The sequence below is a fragment of the Phyllobates terribilis genome, unplaced genomic scaffold (assembly GCF_046119375.1).
Source record: "Phyllobates terribilis strain yellow unplaced genomic scaffold, ASM4611937v1 Scaffold_2__4_contigs__length_985480577, whole genome shotgun sequence".
In the NCBI taxonomy this organism is placed as follows: Eukaryota; Metazoa; Chordata; class Amphibia; order Anura; family Dendrobatidae; genus Phyllobates; species Phyllobates terribilis.
In genome coordinates this window covers 422,786,663-422,809,691 of record NW_027362762.1, presented here as the reverse complement: position 1 = coordinate 422,809,691, position 23,029 = coordinate 422,786,663, and the positions used below count along the sequence as shown (strand labels likewise).

The following is a 23,029-nucleotide window of genomic DNA, read 5'->3' as shown; positions in this document are numbered from 1 at the left end:
AGTAAAAATAAACATTGGGGAGAGAGTTATGAAAAATGTATACTGGAGACTAGAGATGAGCAGATTGATTCGAGCAACCCCGGTTCACAGTCCAGGTCAGTGCTCTCTGGCCATGGACAGGAGCTATGTGAATTTCCTGACCTGGAGACAATTGTAGACTATGGAAAATCCAAAACTGAAGAAAATCTAGCATAAGTACAACATGGGTTTGTCCAGCTCGATCCAAATAGGTTAAAATTAGAGCTTTATTTCAAACATTTAAAATCCATAGAAGAGTGGTGAGTGGATATTGATCATCAACGCGTTTCAAACGCTATAAGCATTCTTTAATCATAGTGATTCAACATGCATTGCCGATAATACAAAGTGATAGGTGCAAAGATGTAACAGGAATATCAATACTCACCATATCTGCTGTTAAACAAGATTTGTACACACTCCCTGAGGGTATTGATATCCTCTGTTTCTTTAATAAAACTGTCCCATTTCTCTACCAAAAACAATACATTAAAATAAGCACTAGTAAAAGACAGAGCCCTAAATATATTAAAGGGAGTCTGCGAGCACAAAACGACTGTTCAAACCAAGTGCAGGTACTCAGTGCACCCTTGGAGTGGCCAAACATTTCAGTGCACCTTCCCACCTGCTTGTTCAGACTTTATCTCCGACCCCACTCTTTTTTGATTGGTTTCGTAGAGCAAGAGAAGGACAAGAAGGATGGAAAACAAGCAGGTGGGAAGGTGCACTGAACTGTTTGACCACACCAAGGGTGCACTGAGCACCTGTACTTGGTGTGAACAGTCATTATGCGCTGTCAGAGTCCCTTTAAGACATCAATCATTAATAAGAATAATAATAAAAGTTACACTGATATTTTTAGCACAAAAGAAAATTATGTATTTATTAATGTAAATCTGTGTCTGTCCACAACCCTCTGGAATACTCATAACTTACAAGTGACAGCAGCACAAATGTGAACTAGCCAACATAACAAAACATTATTCTCTACAGAAAAAAAGCTTGGGTGTGTAAATGTGATTAAACTAGTGTTCAAGTGGCTTGAACCTAACTGTGAGAGTGTTGCCCAAAGGCCGAAAAGGTGTTTACTGAAATGTTATATTTGTGACACCTTTTAGCCAACCAGGGAGTGCGCGGGGCAGTAAAATATATCCATTTTTTTTCCTTTTAGTTGTATTTAAAACCTGGAGTAGGGCCTAGTTTCTGGAGATGGGGGAAGAGAAAAGTGGGTTCCCACTCTACTCATCTTTTTTTCGAACTGGCCAATTAGGTTCATTTGGACCTAGCTAAGACATTGCAATAAAAGTTTGGTGAGCATAATCCACTGTGTTGTACTGGAATGAAAATTCTTCTTAGACCACGGCCCCACTATCAGTATCTGGTCAGTATTCGGTCAGTATTTTTTCTCAGGAGTGGGAGCCAAAACCAGGTGAGGAACAATCAGGGAAAAGGTAAAACAGAAACAAGTCACCAATTCTGCATTTATCACCCACTCCTGGTTTTGTCTCCCACTCCGAATACTGACCGAATACTGATAGTGGGTGGCCTTAGTCAAACAATCCATCCCAGAAGATAATGATCCCATGAGCAGGCTTACTCCCAAGCTGTCACTATCCAGTATGTTATATCTACATATACACAGTATTGTGTAAAAGTTTTAGGCAGATGTGAAAAAAATGCTGCAAAGTAAAAATGCTTTATAAAAATAGACGTGTTAATAGATTATTTTTATCAATTCATAAAGGAGAAATTAATAAACTTTAATAAAATACAGTATAAATAACTTTATTATAGCTAATTACACACTTACCTGTTTTATCATGAACTATTGAAAACAGCACACGTTTTGAGGCATGGACATTTTGTCTGAGGCTATTATTTCCTGCTGAAGATTGTCCTGCATTCAGAGGAAAAAATAAATGGATGTCAAGTTTTTCACAATGTAGACTGCCTCTATTAAAGGGGTTGTCTGCTCTCAGAAGAAAAGTCTGTAGTCATTCTATGTAATTGTTTGCGATTTGCATACTTGCAGACAAGTGCTCACTAGACTTAAGACAGTACAATATAAAATAGATCACTTGTCAAAAAGTTATAAACTCATAGCAGGTAAGCCCCCATTATACTTCACTAGAGCCATACATTTGCGCTCTAAAACATACTGTTGTAAAGGAGCTAGCCACATATTTGGTAGACAGACTTGTGAAACAGACTAATCCATTCTTATTAAATCACTTGTGGCTAGCTGGTTTCAAGTTGTGGCCAACTCTTCATCTGGCAAGCTAACAATCATGGGTATATAAAAGAAGGTACAATCAATATAAGGGTGGAAGTTCTTATATAACTTTGAGAGAAACATCATTAATCAGACATTTTGAAATTAGTGGACATTTAACATGCATGATCTTCTACATATTAGACCAGTAATAATGCATCATTGGTAGATACATAACAATCCTCACCGGAACAGTCGGAGTAATCCTGCATCTGTTCTCCTGGTGACTTGTGACCCAGTATCTCACTGGATGTACTGTGTCCTGGAATATTGGTGTGAATCTCCTGTTTTAACTCCATACATAGCTGATTGGGTAGGGTGACATTGTACAAAAAGTTTGATATACTGGGTGGATTTTCATGGGCTGAAGGCTTCGGTACTTTGGCACCAGGACCTGTGTCTGGAACAATCTTTGCTGTCGTAATAGGTGAGCAGTTGAAATCATGACCAGGTTTGGACTCTCTGTTGGGCTCTTCAATAGATCTTCACAATAAGTAAAACATTATAAGTCACATACAAAAACAGTAGCAACATTTACATTATATTTGAATTTCTTCCTATATTCTATAGTGCTTCCATCTAACATATTTAAAGCATAACTAAACTTTTTAATTTACTTATTTAATTATTGATCAGTCTTTGAAAAGTTCTGATTCTTTTTAATATACTCCATTATCTATTAACTGCCTAGTTTGTGCACTTTTAGAAGCTGCTTTGAACTGCTGCTCTAGCAAGATTTCCTATCCAAACACTGTTTACAAACACTCCATTTGTGAGGTTCTCTGCTCCTTTCCTCCATGCTCAGATAGGGAAGTGTTGCTTGAGTATGGATTCTTGCTAGAGCCGCTGTTAAAACAGCACATTCAGAATGGTGTTTGCAATATATTGCATAACCTTATTTTGCAATCCTCTCCTTCAAAGAGTCAGAACTTTGCAAAGGCTGATCAATAACTAAATAATAAAAAAAAAGTTTAGTTACTTTGTTAAATATTTCTAAAAAACTGAAACTTCACAATTAAAATCAGAGATGTAATATGAAAAAGCTCCATTCTAAAATTTGTTGACTACAGTTTAATCCAATGAATTAGATGGGTCTGAAAAAAATTTAATAGGTTACTGCCCTTCACCAAAATGGCTGTTATCACAAAGCAAAGCAAATCTGAATTTAAGAACATTGACTTCTTAACGACCAATGACTTAGATTTTTGTCATAGAGATCGCTAAAGAAAGTATGAAGCTGGCTCAGGAGCTGTACATGCTTCATACTAGGCAGATCCTGGCTGTGTTACATATCATGTGCCTGTAACTGCAGCAACCGGAGTTAGCGACAACTGCTGCAGATTAAAGGGGTTGTCTGGTCCAAATCGATAAGTCTGTAGTCACTCAGTGTAACTACAAACTTATGAATCCCTGTCGTAATCACAATGACATGGAGAATCATGTTGCCCTGTAATTTTTACCACACAAAAAACGCCATAAAAACAAAAGCCCAAAAATAATGGCGGAATTGCATTTTTTTTTTCTCAATTTCACCACACTTGGATATTTTTTCTTGTTTTCCAGAATAATGTATGAAAAAAATGATTGATGCCATTCAAAACTACAACTTGTCCAGCAAAAACACAAGCACTCATATGGCTATGTCAGTGGAAAAAAATAAAAAAGATATGGTGTTTATAACAAGGTTCCGAAGAAAAAAAAAATTCTCTGGTCCTTAAAGAGTTAAAAAGCTACTCACGTTTGTACTGTTTCTTGACCAGTTCAAGATCGGCCATTTACCCCTGTTCCTGACCAGGCAGATTTTCAGGTTTCTTCATTCATATGGTTTAAAAATCTATTCTCATTCGGTTGTCTGATCTTTTAATAAAAGTCTGCAGTCATTATACGAGTTATGTTATGACTTCTGAATAATTGAAGCGTGCGCACTGTAGGATGTCGGGATTCTACAGTGGCGCTGCATAGACCAGGTGGTCACATGACTGCAAGAATGCAATTTACATACATGTCACGTGCCAACTAGTCATGCTCGGCCTCGCTTAATACAAATGAATTGAGCGAGGTCAAGCATGTCTAGTTGGAATGTGGCCGGAAGTGTGCAGATCGCATACTTGTGACCATATGACCATTTGCTCTAAGCCTCAACACCAAAGAATCCTGACAGCATGCAGTGCACAAGCTGTGAGGATTCAGAAGTCGGCCATCACATAGAGTGACTGTAGATTTTTATCAAAAGACCGCACAGCCCCATTAATGTTAGTAATTTCAGTTTATTTACAAGTGACGTGCAATTTTTTTTTGCCATCAGGTAACCTCTTTAATTACCTTGACCTATTCCAGCATGTATGTACAGTACTCTGCAAAAGTTTTAGGCAGCTGAGGAAAAATGCTGCAAGGTAAGAATGCTTTTAAGTGTGCTTTAGAAGTGTTAATAGTTTATATTTAGCAATTAATAAGATGCAAAGTGCATGAACAAAAGAGAAATCTAAATTAGATCAATATTTGGTGTGACCACCCTTTGCCTTGAAAACAGTATCAATTATTCTCAGTACACTTGCATGCAGTTTTTGAAGGAAATCGTGCAGTGAGGTTGTTCCTAACATCATGTATAACATACAACAGATCTTCTGTGGATATGGGCTTGCGCAAATCCTTCTGTCCCTAGAGGTTGAGATCAGGGATCTTTAGGGGCCATATCGTCAATTACAGAAATGCTTGTTGTTCTTTACAATGTAGTTAGTAATGATATTGGCTGTATGTTTGGGGTAATGGTCCTGCTGCAGAAAAGTCTCTGCCTGCATATCTCAGCATTGAGGACGCCATTAATCCAAACCAAAAACCCAATTCTATTTGCTTAAATGTAGCAAGTTTCCTCCACATTGCTTCACTGTTGCCTGCAGACACTCAATATTGTATCACTCTCCAGCCCTTCGTACACCATATTCACTGCTGTTACAGCCAAATATTTCAAATTTTGACTCATCGACCAACCTGCTGACATTTTTTTGCACACTGATTCATATTTTTTAATGCATAGTTGAGTCGCTTGGCCTTGTTTTCATGTCGAAGGTATAGCTTTTTGGCCGACATTTATTTATGAAGACAACTTCTGACAGTAGATAGATGTAGGGGGGTCCCCAGATGCTGCTAGTTCTGAACTGATGGAACTTCTGGAAATATTTCTTTTTTTAAGGTAAGAAAGCATGATGTGTCTTTCCTCTGCTGCACTAAGTTTCCTCAGCAGACCACTTTGTCTACGGTCCTCAATGTTGCCCATTTGTTGATGCTTCTTCAAAACAGCTTAAACAGCACATCTTGAAACACTAGTAAGCTTTGAAATCTTTGCCTGGGAGAGACCTAGCTGATGCAGTATAACTACCTTGTGTCTAGCTACTGTGCTCAGTTTTGCCGTGGTGTATGACCTGTGACATGAAACTGTTTTCCACAACCTCCTCTTTGTAGAAAAGTTTGGCTGCTCCTCATCCAGTTTTAAGTGTTTCAACATAATATAAATATGATAATCATCATCAACTGTTTGGTATGATTTGCTAATCCTCCAAAATCCCTGACATTGTACAAGTGTACCTAGAAGAATTAAAGCTGTTTTGAAGGCAAAGGGTGGTCACACCAAATATTGATTTGATTTAGGTTTCTCTTTTATTCAGACACTTTGTATATTGTTAATTGATAGACTAATTGATGAATTAACAAACTGTTAATGTGTTAACTGTTAAAATAAACCATTATCACTTCTATTTTTGAAAGCTTTCTTATGTTGCAGCATTTTTTCCACACCTGCCTAAAACTTTTGCAGAGTACTATAAATTTATATGCTGTTGGAGGTTTTATTTTAGGAGGTTCTCAGTCTTAACATGGACGTGTTACTCATTGGTCTAGAACTATTTGAACATTTGATAATTTAGCAATTTATGAGGTTCTGTTGATGGTGTTTCAGTGATTTTTCTTTTCCAATTCACAATTCCAATTCTTCTTTTCTTGGAAACAACAGTGAATGGAAAAGTGGTCACTCTCATATCTATGGTATCTTTTGACCATTCCCCTTGTAAGTATATGTAAATCTTTTAGGCAAATTAGCACGTGGCAGATTTTGTAGCAGAAATTTCTGCAACTTCCCCATTCATCTGAATGGAACTTGTAGAAATCCATAAAATTGTGCCAAAACAATCCCATTCAGAAGAAGAGAATTGATTTTCAGTTAAAAGAATTTCTGCATCAAAATCTGCTTCATGTGAATCCAGCCTAATGAACTGTTCTATACTTTGGAAAACTGTCAGAATACTTTGAGAATCAGGTCTAAGACTAAAGCAGAGACAGCGTATAATTACCTATGAAGCTTAAATCGGATATGGTGACTGTGTTCTAAAATAAGCATCAGAGTTTTCAAATTATATTCAGAAGGCTTTTGGAAGTGGATGCCATCAGGTAAACCAAGCACCACCAATGAACCAGGATCCTTCAATATCTTGTCATATGGCACTGGAACAACATTAGACATTCCCAAAGCTTCACCTGCAAACAATGATAGTGTAAGTTTACATTAGAGGCCTCTTTAAGATGGGATATGTAATCCATATTCTGTTTTTTTTTTCTTTAAGTGTATGGAGATGTGGTGGTAATGTAAACCAACAGGGATATTTTCATTTATGGGTTTTGCATGAAATTTTTAAAAAACCTCTTTCATCTACTTTTCAAATACAATATACCCACTGAAGTCTGTATCGAGTACATAAAATACAGATACATCAATATCTCATCAGTATTCTTTCAGTATTTGATCAATTTTTGGACTGGTATTTGCATTCATTAAAGGGAATCAGTCACCCCCTGGGCGATATCAGACCTCTACTATGGGCATACAGGTGATAGAAAAGTAAATCTATACTTACCTGTATGGCCCATAGTAGAGGTTTGATTGCAGAGAAATCTGTTTTTATAAACTCCGTTTTGCACAGGCATTGCGTCCCCCGGACGCCAAGAAATCCCCACCTATGTGCTTATTATTCCTCGAAATCCCCGCCTATATGATTAATTATCATATTCCCCCTCCCCTGCACGTCACAGGGCCCTGTGACAGGCCCTGTGATGTGCACTGTGCTCCCTGACTTCCCAGGCATGCGCAAAGTGCCGCTCACATAGAACGCGCTTTTTCTTCCTCCCAGCCCCGTCTGCCTGTGCACTGCACCGCAGGGTTCTGATGCGCAGGCACCGGGGAGTCATTGTCACTTCCCGGCGCCTGCGCAATAGAACCCTGCAGCGCAGTGCACAGGCAGACGGGGCCAGGCGGGAACAAAGCGCGCTCTATGTGAGTGGCGCTTTGCGCATGCCTGAGCAGTCAGGGAGCACAGTGCACGTCACAGGAATATGGTAAATAAGCAAATAGGTGGGGATTTTGGGGAATAATAAACAAATTGGCGGGGATTTCTTGGCGTCCGGGGGAGTTTATAAAAACACTTTTCTCTGCAATCAAACCTCTACTATAGGCCATACAGGTATGTATGGATTTACTTTTCTATACCCTGTATGCCCATAGTAGAGGTCTGATATCTCCCAGGGGGTGACATATTCCCTTTAACTATATTTCTGTACTGCAAATCTGTATTACAGACGTATAATAATACGTTAGTATGAAAGAGGCCGTACAGAAACACAGGATCTTGTAGACAGCTTGCTTATTATTCCACTGCCTCTTAGGGAGGCGACTGTGCTCCTTCACGTCCTGAAGACTATATAGGTCCTTTTAAATGGTAAAAATAAATTGCCCAAAATAAGTGCTGATTGATGATATAGAAATACAATTGGCATTAATTTATTTATGTTTCAATTATCATGAGTTTTCACAATACTATACAGTTTACATTACATTGTTGGCAGCACATCCATTTATACAAGGGGATTGCTTTCAACAAATTATTATTTATTTGTTATGATTAAAGGGAATATATTGTCTAAATATTTTTGATAGTTTTTTTTATTTTTAATTTCATGAGCATGCTTTCATTACGGCAAAGTTCATTATGAAAGGAGGGGAGGAAGTGAGCTGTGACTATAAAATTTTGCAAATGGTGGATTTTGTGTTATCTAATGTACAGTATATAGAGATGTTACTTGTCATTGTAATGAAACTGCTCAAAAGTCTTCAGTACTAAACCTGTGTGAGTATAACTTATGCCAGAATAAGCAAGGAAAAAGCGTCACTCACCGTTCCATAAAATAGTTCTTTATTCCATATCACGGGACATAAATTGATGTGCAGGGGGGAAGAGCAGGGAGTGTGAGGATGACAGTTGCTTCGCGTTGCACCAACGCTTCTATGGATCTCGGACTCGTAGAAGTGTTGGTGCAACACAAAATGGCAGGGGGAGCAGGGAGCGTGGAGGACGATGGCCGTTTCGCATTGCACCAACACTTCTATGAGTCCAGGATTTGTAGAAGCGTTGATGCAATGCAAACCAGCCATCGTCCTCCACGCTCCCTGCTCCACCCCTGCACATCACTTTATGTCCTGTGATATGGAATAAAGGACGGTGAGTGCCGTTTTTTCTGGCTCTTTTTTCCGCTATAGAAGCTGAGCACCACCATATTCCAATGAACTATATGGAGTGTTACAAGAGGTTTTTGTGCACACTTGTGTAGCTGATTAGTGCAGTACCTCTTTGGTGGATGAATCGAACTTGTGGCCAAGTGGCCAATATGAAAGTGCAAGTTTGTTTTTTTTTATAGATAGCAATATGGAAAATTGAAAGTAAGACAACAATTAAAAAAAATACATTTAACATAAAAAGCGGATTTAAACATTAGGTCATTTTCTGATGACACTTTGAAGATGTGTTTAGTGACAAAGGGAAAAAAATATTGTTTTAGGACTCATCCTCTCACATGTTTACTCTGGGCAATGATTGCAAATTAGCTAATTAGTGCAATAAAGGGCAACATGTGTTCTTGCTTCTTACTGTAGAGCACATCAAAGATCTCTTCAACCATCTTCCTGAGCAGATAAATATCTGAGCTTGGTCCTGGGGATACTCTCTGGACATTTTGGATGCAATCCCTGTTTCTCCTTTGAGCATCTGTTTCCTGTTCTGTTCTGTGAGAACCCGCTGTAAGCAACAGATTAAAGACAACTATAGATGAGAAAATATGCATTGGAGGAAATAAATCTGCATGGACACACAAGAAACCTGGCATGTAGACCATTGGGCCAATGCTACAACTGATAACCTGGTTCATTAAATAAAAAAATTGTAAAATTGTAAAATAGTGATAATGTTCACTCATAAATGCTAATAATTCTAATAATTCCAATATGAGTAATTCAAATACTGTATGTCTATGAATTCAAGAGAGTTAAAATGTCCTCATATGAAAAGGAACTTTACATGTATCTTATTGAATAAAAGTTTTTTCCGGTGGTTCAGACAAGGTAAACCGCTAGGTTCTGTTCACATTGTGTTTGAGCCTTTCATTTGAAATATATGTGAGAAGGCATACAGTAGTAGAAGGAAGCTGGGGAACAAAAGCGCAAATAGGGTCTTATCTGGTATTAACGAAATTGTCCACTTCTATATAAAATGCCCCAATGTATTTAAACTGTGGAGAGAAGTCTTTTTGTAATTACCTTGCTTGTTCTTTATTGCCTGTGAGCAGCGCTATCGCTGACCGCTCACAGGCTTCACATGACCCCCGGCTGCAGCCGGCTCTGGCATCCGCTGATGTCGTGATGGGTGTGACTCAGTGACGCGCTCCCCGCTGATTGATGGGCTGTGGGTGGGGTTTCCCCGTGCATCACAACACAGCATCCACCACGCGCTTTCCCGATGAATGCAGAAAAGAGGGAAAGAGCGCGGTGGATGTGACGCGTGGGAAAACCTTACCCACCGCCCATCAGTCAGGGGGGTGCGCATCACTGTGTCACGCCCGCCTGCAGCCGGAACTTGACGTGACATTAGCGGATGTCAGCCGAGGCCGCAGCCAGGGTCATATGATGCCTGTGAGCGGTCAGCGATAGCGCCACTCACAGGCAATAAAGAACAAGCAAGGTAATTACAAAAAGACTTCTCTCCACAGTTTAAATACATTGGGGGCATTTTATATAGTAGTGGACAACTTCTTTAAAGGGTGTAGTGGAGGGCAGGGATTTGCTCACCTGGTGGAGTTGTGTAATACATAGTATTAGAGTTTTGAGAAGATCAGCTGCTGCAGATCCACGGGTTTAAAAAAACAAAAAAGATAAGAACAGGTGGTTCCTCTGCGTTGCTGATGCGGTTTTATTATCTACGTGTTTCAAAATCATTCGATTTCAGTTGTCAGTCTCGATAAAGCTAATCAGGAAAAAAAGAGTAAACCTCTCTTTCTTCCTGATTAGCTTTATTGAGACTGACAACTGAAATTGGATGATTTCGAAACGCGTAGATAATAAAACCGCATCAAGTTTTTATTGAGTCTCCTGGAATATTCTGGTTTCCTTCTTAAGCGCAGAGGAACCACCTGTTCTTATCCTTTTTAGGAGGCATACAGTAGCATACATCGGTCAAAGGTTCCTTTCCATGCTTAAAACCAGTATACCATATGCTAATCATTTATTTGCAAAATGCTTCTGTATAGACAAATGTAATCAATAATATTATTCTATAAAGGTATACCAGCCCTACAGTGGCCTATATAACAGCACTTAGCCAGAAAATCTCAGCCATTTCTTTATGCACAAATCAACCAGAAAGAGTAATGTCAAGAATTATGTCTCGGGAGAGACAAAGAATTGCCCATGTTGAACTCCAACCCTGTTATGAATTATATCATCAGTGGATTCCGGCAAAATAAGTGGGGTGTAGCGACAATAATCTAATTTACCAGCTTCATTCTAAAGTATTAAAGGGAACCTGTCGACAGATTCATCCTGCCTGAACTGTGGGCAGCATGAAACAGGCACTCAATGCAATATTGCATTACTCTGAAACACTGGGAAGGTTCAGAGGAAACATACTCAGGAGAGCCAAGTGGGGACTATGACCCAATTCATCAAGACCAGCAATTTTCTAGCTGGTCTGGATGTGGAAGGAGTCAGACGCTCCTAATTCATTGAGAGGCGCATACCTATTAACAAACTAGGACTGTCTGATGAGTAGCCTTCGCCTCTGTGCACCACGTCATAGATCGTGACTGATTTCTGGGGTGGGAAAAGCCACAGTTCATCATAAATAAGACCACCGCCATTACACCCCATCCCACCCAGCTCCGCCTATTTTGGTGGAGCTGGGAGAAACTGGTATGAAAACGCCAAACGTCACCAAATTTTTACACAACTTCGTGTTGCACCACAATCTTGCAAATTTTCAGAATTCTAGTGTAAAAGCTGTGATGAATCAGGTCCTCTAACTTTTCTCCCTTTAGAGCAGCTGTTTTGAACTTCAAATCTAGCAAATATCTGTACTCCCGTGTGACCTTCTATGCTCTCCTTCCCCATACTCAGACAGACTGGTTGTAAATAGTGTCTAAGCATGGGAGAGGGGAGCAGAGAAGGTCACACAGGAGTACAGATAATTACTAAACCTACAGTTCAAAACAGGTGCTCTAAGTACATGAACAAGGCAGCTGAAAAGGTCCTTTCAGAGTGGAGTTTGGTAGAAAAAGAGGCAAGATAAGGTAATAGAGTACACTACAAGGATTCATAACTTTTCAAAGACTGATCAATAATTAAATAAACATTTTAATGACAATGTAAGGAATTACTATCTTGGTCCCAAAGAATGTCAAGGTTTAATGAAACCCTGTTTGGGAAATACTGTTCTAAATGTTCTTAACACATGTTGCTTATTTTTATATAGCAAGTAATATATCTCTATTCTAAATAGAATATATAGTGATAAGTAAATATGAAGTATTTGTTGAACTCACCGCAGAGATGCTGGAAGTCTGTTATCAATTCTTTCCTGGAGTTTATGAAAAATTTCCCCCTCTCAGTGCCAACTACAAAGGACTTGTCCTCATGAACTGCTACACAAGCCACTTCAGCGTTGAGTTTGGATAGGGCGTTGCACTAGAAGCAGGAAAGATACGGCAGCCTTTTAGTTGATTGCACATATATTAGAATCTCTACACAATATTTGAGAAACGTAACACTATGGTCCCGATTCCTTATGACTGGCGTTTTGCACACCAGTCTTAATAAGCCAAATTCATTAAGAGGTATTTAACCCTTTTACGACATGTGCCGTACATGTGCGGCACAAGTTAAAAGCAGGTATATGGAACAGGCTCACGGGGTGAGGCCGCCCCATACTTGGCAGGTGATGGCTGTGCATTATAGCCTGAACCTACCTCTATCAATCGCGGGTAGAGCGAAGCTCTGCTCGCGATTGTTGACCTGTTAAATGCTGCTGTCAAACTCTGACAGCGGCATTTAACACGAGACAGCATGAGTGCGCATTATTCCATGCGCCCATCTGCTCACCCTTGACGTGATCACGGGTCGCCAATGGGTTGCTATGACTGCTGGGGATCTGCTGAAAACCCCCATGCCTGTCATTACGGAGCTCTTTTGAAGCCATGCCTGTGATCGGGCTTCAAAGAAACTGTTATTTTCAATATATGCAGCAATGCTGTGGCACAAGCGATCAGATGATCACAGCTTCAAGTCCTCTAAGGGTACTAACAAGAACAGTGAAAAGTAAAATAATATGTTTTAAAAAAATATGAAAATAATAGAAAAAAACATGAAAGTTGAAATCATCCCTTTCCCCCATTAAAAATAAAGATATTAAAAATATATATATACATATACTGTATATATATATATATATATATATATATATATATATATATATATATATATATATATATATATATATATATATACATACATACATGTGGTATCGCCATATTCAAAAAAGTCTGCTCTATCAAAATATAAAAATAATTCCTACACTTGATCTTAGGCAAAAGACCGAGAAGCGATAAAATCTAAAAAAAAATTAACCTGATCGGTAAACACCGTAAATGAAAAAAATCGACACCAAAATAAACATTTTTTGGTCGCTGCAATTCCACAAAACATGTTGTAACAAATGATCAAAACGTCACATCTATCCCAAACTGGAATCAATAAAAACTTTGTCTCACCCCACAAAAAATAAGCCATCACACAGCTCCATCGACCGAAAAATAAAACCGTTACGTTGCAAACTTCTGATTTTTTTTTTCACCACTAAAATAAAAAAAACTGGACATGGTATTGCCGTAATTGTACTGATGAACAAAATCATATTGAGAGATCATTTTTACCACAAAATGTACACTGTAAAAACAATTCCCAGAAAACAATGTCAGAATTGCGTTTTTTCACAATTTCTCCCCACTTGGAATTGTTTTCCCGTTTTCCAGTACCCTATGTGGTAAAATAAATGGTGTCATTCAAAAGTACAACTCGTCCTATAAAAAATAAGCCCTCATATGTCTCCGTGGACAGAAAAATACAAAAAGTTATGGCTCTGGGAAGGAGGGGAGGAAAAAAACGAAAACACAAAATCGCAAATCGGCCACGTCGTGAAGTGGTTAATAAATTTGGCACATCTTTCAACTGCTGTACATCACTGCTAGAATTGGAAGCCAGGCATGGGCTGGCGTACATTTCAGTTGGGATTTACACTACTTGTGGTGTAAATTATGATGAATTTGTTGGATGCGCTTGGCCATGCTCCATCCTGCCTGAGCGTCCTCACTTTTCAAAAAGTTAGTGTAGCTGGCCGAGACTGGCATAAAAGCCTCAACTTTGAGTTGCACAAAAATGTTTTGACATTTCAAGTAGTTTTACGCCAGAATTCTGGCAAAACATACTGGATGTATCAGCCCCCATGTGTACACATGTAATTCATAGTCCTTTGGGATAATTAGAGAAATAGCAAATGTTAAACAAACTCTAAAAAAATTATCTCTAATATGACAGAGCCATGTAATATATGTACACTGCTCAAAAAAATAAAGGGAACACTTAAGCAACAGAATATAACTCCCAAGTAAATCAAACTTCTGTGAAATCAAACTGTCCACTTAGGAAGCAACACTGATTGACAATCAATTTCACATGCTGTTGTGCAAATGGAACAGACAATAGATGGAAATTATTGGCAATTATCAAGACACCCTCAATAAAGGAGTGGTTCTGCAGGTGGGGACCACAGACCACATCTCAGTACCAATGCTTTCTGGATGATGTTTTGGTCACTTTTGAATGTTGGTTGTGCTTTCACACTCGTGGTAGCATGAGATGGACTCTACAACCCACAGAAGTTGCTCAGGTAGTGCAGCTCATCCAGGATGGCACATCAATGCGAGCTGTGGCAAGAAGGTTTGCTGTGTCTGTCAGCATAGTGTCCAGAGGCTGGGGGCGCTACCAGGAGACAGGCCTGTACACCAGGAGACATGGAGGGGCAGTAGGAGGGCAACAACCCAGCAGCAGGACCGCTTCCTCCGCCTTTATGCAAGGATGAACAGGAGGAGCACTGCCAGAGCCCAGCAAAATGACCTCCAGCAGGCCAAATATGTGCATGTGTCTGCACAAACGGTTAGAAACCGACTCCATGAGGGTGGTATGAGGGCACGACGTCCACAGATGGGGGTTGTGCTCACAGCCCAACACCGTGCAGGACGCTTGGCATTTGCCACAGGACACCAGGATTGACAAAGTTGCCACTGGCGCCCTGTGCTCTTCACAGAGGAAAGCAGGTCTCACACTGAGCACATGTGACAGATGTGACAGAGTTTGGAGACGCCGTGGAGAGCGATCTGCTGCCGGCAACATCCTTCAGCATGACCGGTTTGGCAGTGGGTCAGTAATGGTGTGGGGTGGCATTTCTTTGGAGGGCCGCACAGCCCTCCATGTGCTCGCCAGAGGTAACCTGACTGCCATTAGGTACCGAGGTGAGATCCTCAGACCCCTTGTGAGACCATATGCTGGTGCGATTGGCCCTGGGTTCCTCCTAATGCAGGACAATGCCAGACCTCATGTGGCTGGAGTGTGTCAGCAGTTCCTGCAAGATGAAGCCATTGAAGCTATGGACTGGCCCGCCCATTCCCCAGACCTGAATCCGATTGACCACATCTGGAACATCATGTCTCGCTCCATCCACCAACGTCACGTTGCACCACAGACTGTCCAGGAGTTGGCGGATGCTTTAGTCCAGGTCTGGGAGGAGATCCCACAGGAGACCATCCGCAACCTCATCAGGAGCATGCCCAGGCGTTGTAGGGAGGTCACACAGGCACGTGGAGGCCACACACAATACTGAGCCTCATTTTGACATATTTTAAGGACATTACATCAAAGTTGGATCAGCCTGTAGTGTGTTTTTCCACTTTAATTTTGGGGGTGACTCCAAATCCAGGCCTCCATTGGTTAATAAATTTGATTTCCATTGATGATTTTTGTGTGATTTTGTTGTCAGCACATTCAACTTTGTACAAAACAAAGTATTCAATGAGAATATTTCATTCATTCAGATCTAGGATGTGTTATTTGAGCATTCCCTTTATTTTTTTGAGCAGTGTATATATATATATATATATATATATATATATATATATATACACAAATATATATTGTAACATGGCATCACTGATGGAAGATATGTATGACGGAGGTAGTTGTCCTCAGTGATGTAAGCCCGGAAGCAAGCTTCAGCATGTAAAGTGTGTGGTAAGGGACAGGTTTACAAGCAGTCAGAGAAATGGGTGGGACTGGCTGCTCACATATCCCCAACACGGTGTGAGGTATGGTGGATATAAAGAAGTCCAGCTGTACCATTAGTGACCAGTGAGTGGAGGTAAGAAGGCCTCCTCTGTGTTGTCTCTAGACTAAGTTTATATACTGGATGCTATTCAGCCCATGTACTGGACTATCACTAAAGTGTCATTATTTGAAATGTTTATTTTGTTTTGCCTGAACTGAAAGGCTGTTTATTTCCTTTGCTTGTGGCATGGTTTATTCAGTCTTAATAAACCAGCCTGGACATTTTGCTTAACCAATTCCCGTGCCTACTTCAAAGCAACCGAGTGAGTAGAAACGTTACAATATATATATGCACAGTACTGTGTAAACGTTTTAGGCAGGTGTGGAAAAAATACTGCAATGTAAGAATGCTTTCAAAAATAGAAGAGTATATTTTTAGCAAATAACAAAATGCAAAGTGAATGAACAAAAGAGAAATCTAAATAAATCAATATTTGGTATGACCACTCTTTGCCTTCAAAACAGCATAAATCAGGGATTTTGTCGGATTATATTCAAGTGTATGAGTAATTATACCAAACAGAATGATCATCATTTTCATATGTAGGTTGAAACACAGATATAGCTGAAGGTGTGGAAGACAGTTCCATGTCACAGGTCAAACACCATGGAAAGACCAAGGGTGCATCTAATTGGCTCAAAATTTATTTTGTAGCAGGACAACGACCCCAAACATACAGCCAATGTCAGGAAAAACTGTCAAAGGTGTAAAGAAGAACAATGCTCTGATCTCAACATCATTGAGTCTGTTTGTGACTATATGAAGAGAAAGAAGGATTTGCACAAGCATATCCACAGAAGATCTGTGGTTAACTTTCCAAGATGTTTGAAACAACCTCCTTGTCAAGCTTGAAGAATTGATGCTGTTTTAAAGGCAAAATGTGGTCACACCACATATTGATTTGATATAGGTTTACCCTTTGTCCTTTCACTTTGCGCTTTTGTTAATTGATAAAAATAAAGTTGTAGCATTTCCATTTTTAAAACATTCTTACTTTGCAAAAAGTTTAGGCACATGTTGAAAAACATGCTACATAGTGCAGTATACACACTCCTCAACATTGTAATTGCAACACTAAGAAAGAAATGTTGAGACATTATGGATATCACAGGATCGATAGACATGTTAAATGATGAAAAAATGGAAATACATTTTTCAAAACAGCTTCATTTATTCAGTATTGAGTATGAGCGACTCTTGCAGAAATATAAGCCCTTACAACCATTAATAACCTCACTAAGGCTATGTTCACACATCATGTTTTTTTTGGAGTCAATTTTCTGCAGCAAAACCTGATCGTCAATGGCATTTTGTTCAGGATTTTTCTTGCAGTTTTGGTTCTTTTTTTATGCGTTTTGGTGCTTTTTTCAGCTTTTTTCACTGTCCTTCTGTCTCTTTTTGTGCATGTACATAAAGTTCTGTGAAAAAAAGAACCCATTCTATTTTGGCATCAAAAACGCTGCTACAAATTTTGATGCATTTTTCAGCATTTTTTCACCACCCATTACTTCCTATGGGTGAAAAAACACTGAAAGAAGTGACATGCTCTATTTTCCAAAAAAAAACATGCAAGGCACAAAATCCTGAACAAAAAGAAACCATGATGTGTCAACAGAGAATTCAGTTTCTCATAGACTTTGCTGATACTGCAAAAGGCAGCAGAAAATTTGCATAAAAAAACTGCATCAAAAAACATGATATGTGAACATAGTCTAAAATTCTAAAGCGTGTAAGTTTGTGTAGTTCTGCGCGTGGCACACATACAGAATAAATTTAGATATTTTAAAATTTTGTTTTCCTTTTTTTCATCATTTGCATATCAATACTATGTCTATCGATCCTGTGATTTCCATAACTCCAGGACTTTTCCTTCTTGGTATTGCAATTTCACCGTTGAGTGTATATCATATGCAGCATAACTTGTAGACATATTTTCCACTGAATGACAGGGCAGCTCCATTTCAGCAGTAAATCTGTCTGCGGTTCCCTAACGGGGTCCTGATGACCCTTGAAGGTGGGGACCATTATGGTTGCCTAGTGACTGCTCTCCCAAGAGATGTACACTACACAACAATGTCCTATAAAATGTCATTACGATATTGACAATCAATGAAGATCAATCATAATCTTTAATCATTACCCTTCTTCTTTATCCTGGGAAATTATTTCCACTATCTCTATTAAGCATTTTGGTTCTGGTTTTCCTTCCATCGCATTGAAACTTTTATTTTTTTAAAAAGAACATTATCTAATTCCATAATAAGTTTCCTTGCATTTGAAATATGCAGTAAAGAACACTACAAGATAACTACTAAAATTATGTATAGTTAAAGTGACCAGCAATGTAATTAAAGGGGTATTCCCATCTCCAACATCCTATCCCCAATATGTAGTAGGTGTAATAATAATATTAGCAAATACATCCAATTAGAGATGTAGTATAGTTCTTCTGATTCACTATGTCTCTTACCCCATGTGCAGGGCATTGCAGTAGCTTAGGTATCCATGGTTATGAGCACTCATCTAGTGACAGTTAGTTAGTAAGTTGTTAGTGGTCGCAACCATGGATATCTAAGCTACTGCAATGCCCTGCAGATGGGGTAAGCAACAAAGTGAATCAGAATAACTATACTACACTTCTAATTGGAGGTATTTGCTAATATTATTATTATTACACCTACTACATATTGGGATAGGATCTTGGAGATGGGAATAGCCCTTTAAGTGATCATAGAAGATGCAAACCATGTGCAACAATGTTTATAATATGAAGAGCTTTGTTTCCAATGTACATTGATAATTATACCACATTATATCATAACAAGGTTCTTACCATAGAATCTAAGGCAGATACAAGGCTTGTGATAATTTCATCTTTTCCATTAGAAGCATTTGAAATCCACATATCAGATCTAGAGTCGTTCATGGGTCCTTCATACTGCTTTCCTGCAAATGCCATATTCTAGAAGAGAAATATAATAGCATTTAAAGTACTATGGACTGGATCTAATGTGAGAGCAACTCCCTTGCGATAATATTTTTGGTGAAGCTTAGCGAATATGCCAATACAGTGTGCACAAAAAGAAGCGCAGAAGACATATTACACTTAATAATGTATGCGTTTAAATCTAAACATTCAGGAGATAATAAGGGATTTTGTTGTACATAATATAAGATAGAAATCTCTGTTTACAAATGCACAAAACCAACATATACCTAGAAGAAAATATATTCTTTAAAAATTGAATTTACACACTTTCAGCTCTCAGTGTGGTCTTTGAACTGCAATGTTTTTATATTACCAACAACGATAAAATGACATATTTGTGCTATCTCGTGTTTATCATAAAAGTAATCAACAGTTGTTAATAACATTATTGTTAAAACATACAAATAAAAAAACAAATCACAAATAGAAAACGGTAAATCTATTAGTTCTAAGCGCCAAGAATTTTTAGTACATGCATATACATAAATATTTTGTATCACTTGGCTTAAAAATGGTCATAAAACAACAGGATAGTTTATTCAAATAACCTCACTAGCGCGGCCTCCCCGCCATTGCTCCACTGATTGTTTACAGGCTGACGTCATGACTGTAGCACACATCACTGCTGCAGCCGATGAGTCCAATGATTGGCTGCAGCGATGCGAGCTGTAGTTGTGATGTCACCACTGCAGCCAGTAAACAATCACCAGAGCAGGGGTGGAGAGTCAGCATTGGTCCCAGGGATTTATAGAATTATAACCAGGCTCTGGCCTATAACATGAAGAGCACTATTCCTGGATAATCCCTCTAAAGCGAACCTGACATTAGATTCATTTTGCCTGAATCAGTAGCATGAATCAGTCCCTGGCTGTGTTATTGGAGATTCTTTCTATGAAATGTAGTTGGGTCCAGAGAAAACATTCTTTGAAAAGTCAGTCATTGAATTTGTGACTCCGATTTCTAGTCCGAGGCAGGTTCCCAGTGGCTCCTCTCCCCTCCGCTATTCTTCAATTACAGGTCTTTCCCTATATACACACATAGGGAGAGACCAGTGGTGTGATCTGGGTGATAAGCCACCAGGGACCTGCCTTGGACTAGTCATTCAAGACACACAGTCCCTGGCCGGCCTTTCAAAGTACAGTGGGGAAAAAGAGTATTTAGTCAGCCACCAATTGTGCAAGTTCTCCCACTTAAAAAGATGAGAGAGGCCTGTAATTGACATCATAGGTAGACCTCAACTATGAGAGACAAACTGAGAAAACAAATCCTGAAAATCACATTGTCTGATTTGGAAAGACATTTTTTTCAAATTTTGGTGGAAGATAAGTATTTGGTCAATTACAAACAAGTAAGATTTCTGGCTCTCACAGACCTGTAACTTCTCCTTTAAGAGGCTCCTCTATCCTCCACTCATTACCTGTAGCACTGGCACCTGTTTAAACTTGTTATCAGTATAAAAGACACCTGTCCGCGACCTCAAACAGTCACAGTCCAAATTCCACTATAGTGAAGACCAAAGAGCTGTCGAAGGACACCAGAAACAAAATTGTAGCCCTGCTGACTAAATACTTTTTTCCTCCACTGTATGTTTTTCCTGAAACGTCGCAGGATTTCAGAGTAAATCATACAAAGCCGCAATAACGTTGCCACTGTCTTGATTAATGCTGCCCGTGGTTTGGGCAACATGAATCAGCTGACAGAATCCCTTTAAAGACAAATGGTTAGGCGCACTCTTTGTGTGTTTGTATAGAGACAGACCTGTCAGGCTAGAGAAGCAGGCCAGAGAGAAGCCGCTGGAAATTTGACTTGGACTAATCATCTGAGACACATAGTCTCCAGCTATCTCATCATAGATGTTTTCTCTGAAATGCGGTGGTGTTTCAGGTTAAAACATACACAGCTGCAATAAGCATTGCGTCCACAAAACAGGTGACTTAGTGAAGTCACTTCTATTCACATCAGTTTCCTCAATATTTTTTCACTCTCTGGTTCTTGATATTTTGTTAAAAAAAAAAAAGAAAGTAAAGTCTTGTCAAAATTTCAGGACTGTTCAATTCTAACTACATAAATATGGAACAGGACTGACTGATTTATTGAGTTAGTTGATTATTTTTCAGTGTAGTACATATTGAAAGTTAGGCATCACCTTAGAGGGAGTTTTTTCTTATTTTAACCTATTTTGGTCTTAATAACCAGTTTTATTTAGGTCTAAGGGATAACATTTCTCCTCACATTGGCATGCCAGGCCTGGCATGTCACTCTCCACAAGGAGAAATGTTACCCCTTAGACCCCAGTCCAAGCCTTTCATACAGTCAAATCAGATCTCATGCTTTGCACTGATGATGTGCAACACCCCAAAATACTGTCTGCAAATTGAGCTTTGGCTTTTATTCTAAGTCATATGGCAAGGCTTGTTAAAGGGTCGATATTGACTTGTAGGATTGCTATTTCCAATAGATGGCACTAGACTTCTAGTCCTCTTCCTTTCTGGACAGGCAATTTAATTTATTTAATTATTATTGCATTCCAGTAGCCATATTTTTATTTTTTATAGGTACCACTTTATGCTATATACAGTCATGGCCAAAAGTGTTAGCACCTTTGAAATTGTTCCAGAAAATGAAGTATTTCTCCCAGAAAATTATTTCAATTACACATATTTTGCTATACACATGCTTATTTCCTTTGTGTGTATTGGAACAACACAAAAAAATAGATACAAAAAGGCAAATTCGATATAATATCACACAAAACCCCATAAATGCCCTGGACAAAACTGTTGGCACTGTAAGGCGGCGGTGTTCACACCGTGCAGTAACTGAGGCAGTGACCCAAGCAAGTCCATCATAAACAGCTTTTATTCAGCAACTCACGGGTAAACAGAAAGTCCTCCGGTTCGCAGCCGGGTTAACATAAGTCCATAAACAATGGTTGCCGGAGACAATGGCCGCGTCGGGCCGCTCAGAGCCTGACAGCTGCAGAGCCTTCCAAGGCGGTGGTTCAACCACACTCAATCCCGCTGAGCTTTCCTGCTATGCTCCTAGCAGGTTCCAACATAGAACAACACTACTCCTTAGTGCAGGGATTTTAAAGGACCTGTGGCAAGACCCACTGGAAAACCCAGGTTGGAGGGAGGAGGCCGCCCCACTGCCTCCTGTGACTTTCTCCAAGAAATGAAGGCCCTGCCGGGTTTTACTTAATCTGCCTTAGCCAGGTAGTCTGACCAGGTCATTGCTCACCTTCATTCCTGCATTGCAGCCGCAGCTGTGTCTGTGACTGCAATGCACTCCAATGGATTTAATAGGTCTCTGTACACATTCTGGGGGATATATAACGTCCCTCGTATACGATCCCGGTCACTGCCTCACAGCACCCATAACATGATATTTGGTTGTACACCCTTTGGTTGCAATCAATCGCTTCCTATAACCATCAACAGGATTCTTACACCTCTCAACATGGAATTTTGGACTACTCTCCTTTTGCAGACTGCTCCAGGTCTCTCATATTTGAAGGGTGCCTTCTCCCAACAGCAATTTTAAGATCTCATCACAAGTGTTCAATGGGATTTAGATCCAGACTCATTGTTGACCACTTCAGAACTCTCCAGCACTTTGTTTCCATCCATTTCTGGGTGATTCTTGAAGTATGTTTGGGGTCTTTGTCCTGCTGGAAGAACCATGACCTAAGACGCAAACCCAGCTTTCTGGCACTGGGCACTACATTGCAACCCAAAATCCTTTTGGTAATGTTCAGATTTCATGATGCCTTGCACACAGTCAAGGCACCCAGTGCCAGAGGCAGCAAAACAACCCCAAAACATCTTTGAACTTCCACCATATTTGACTTTAGGTACTGTGTTCTTTTCTCATTATGTTTTTGGCAAACAGTAAAATGATGTGCATTACCAAAGAGCTCTATCTTGGTTTCATCTGTCCACAAGAAACTTT

At 39.4% G+C, this 23,029-nt stretch overlaps 1 protein-coding gene across 3 annotated transcripts in view; it reads right to left on the bottom strand.

Annotated features, from left to right (window-relative positions):
* GTF2IRD1 (GTF2I repeat domain containing 1) overlaps window positions 1–23,029 on the bottom strand; it is a 102,270-nt gene that overhangs the window by 31,790 nt on the left and 47,451 nt on the right. For all 3 annotated transcript variants that reach the window (XM_073665174.1, XM_073665166.1, XM_073665170.1), the window contains exons 2-8: window positions 18,923–19,051; window positions 12,200–12,341; window positions 9,259–9,405; window positions 6,634–6,817; window positions 2,478–2,773; window positions 1,829–1,915; window positions 407–490 (exon numbers count right to left, since the gene is read on the bottom strand). In XM_073665174.1, the coding sequence (XP_073521275.1) occupies window positions 407–490; window positions 1,829–1,915; window positions 2,478–2,773; window positions 6,634–6,817; window positions 9,259–9,405; window positions 12,200–12,341; window positions 18,923–19,048 (1,066 nt within the window). In that variant the 5' untranslated portion in view covers window positions 19,049–19,051. The remainder of the gene's footprint in view (window positions 1–406; window positions 491–1,828; window positions 1,916–2,477; window positions 2,774–6,633; window positions 6,818–9,258; window positions 9,406–12,199; window positions 12,342–18,922; window positions 19,052–23,029) is intronic.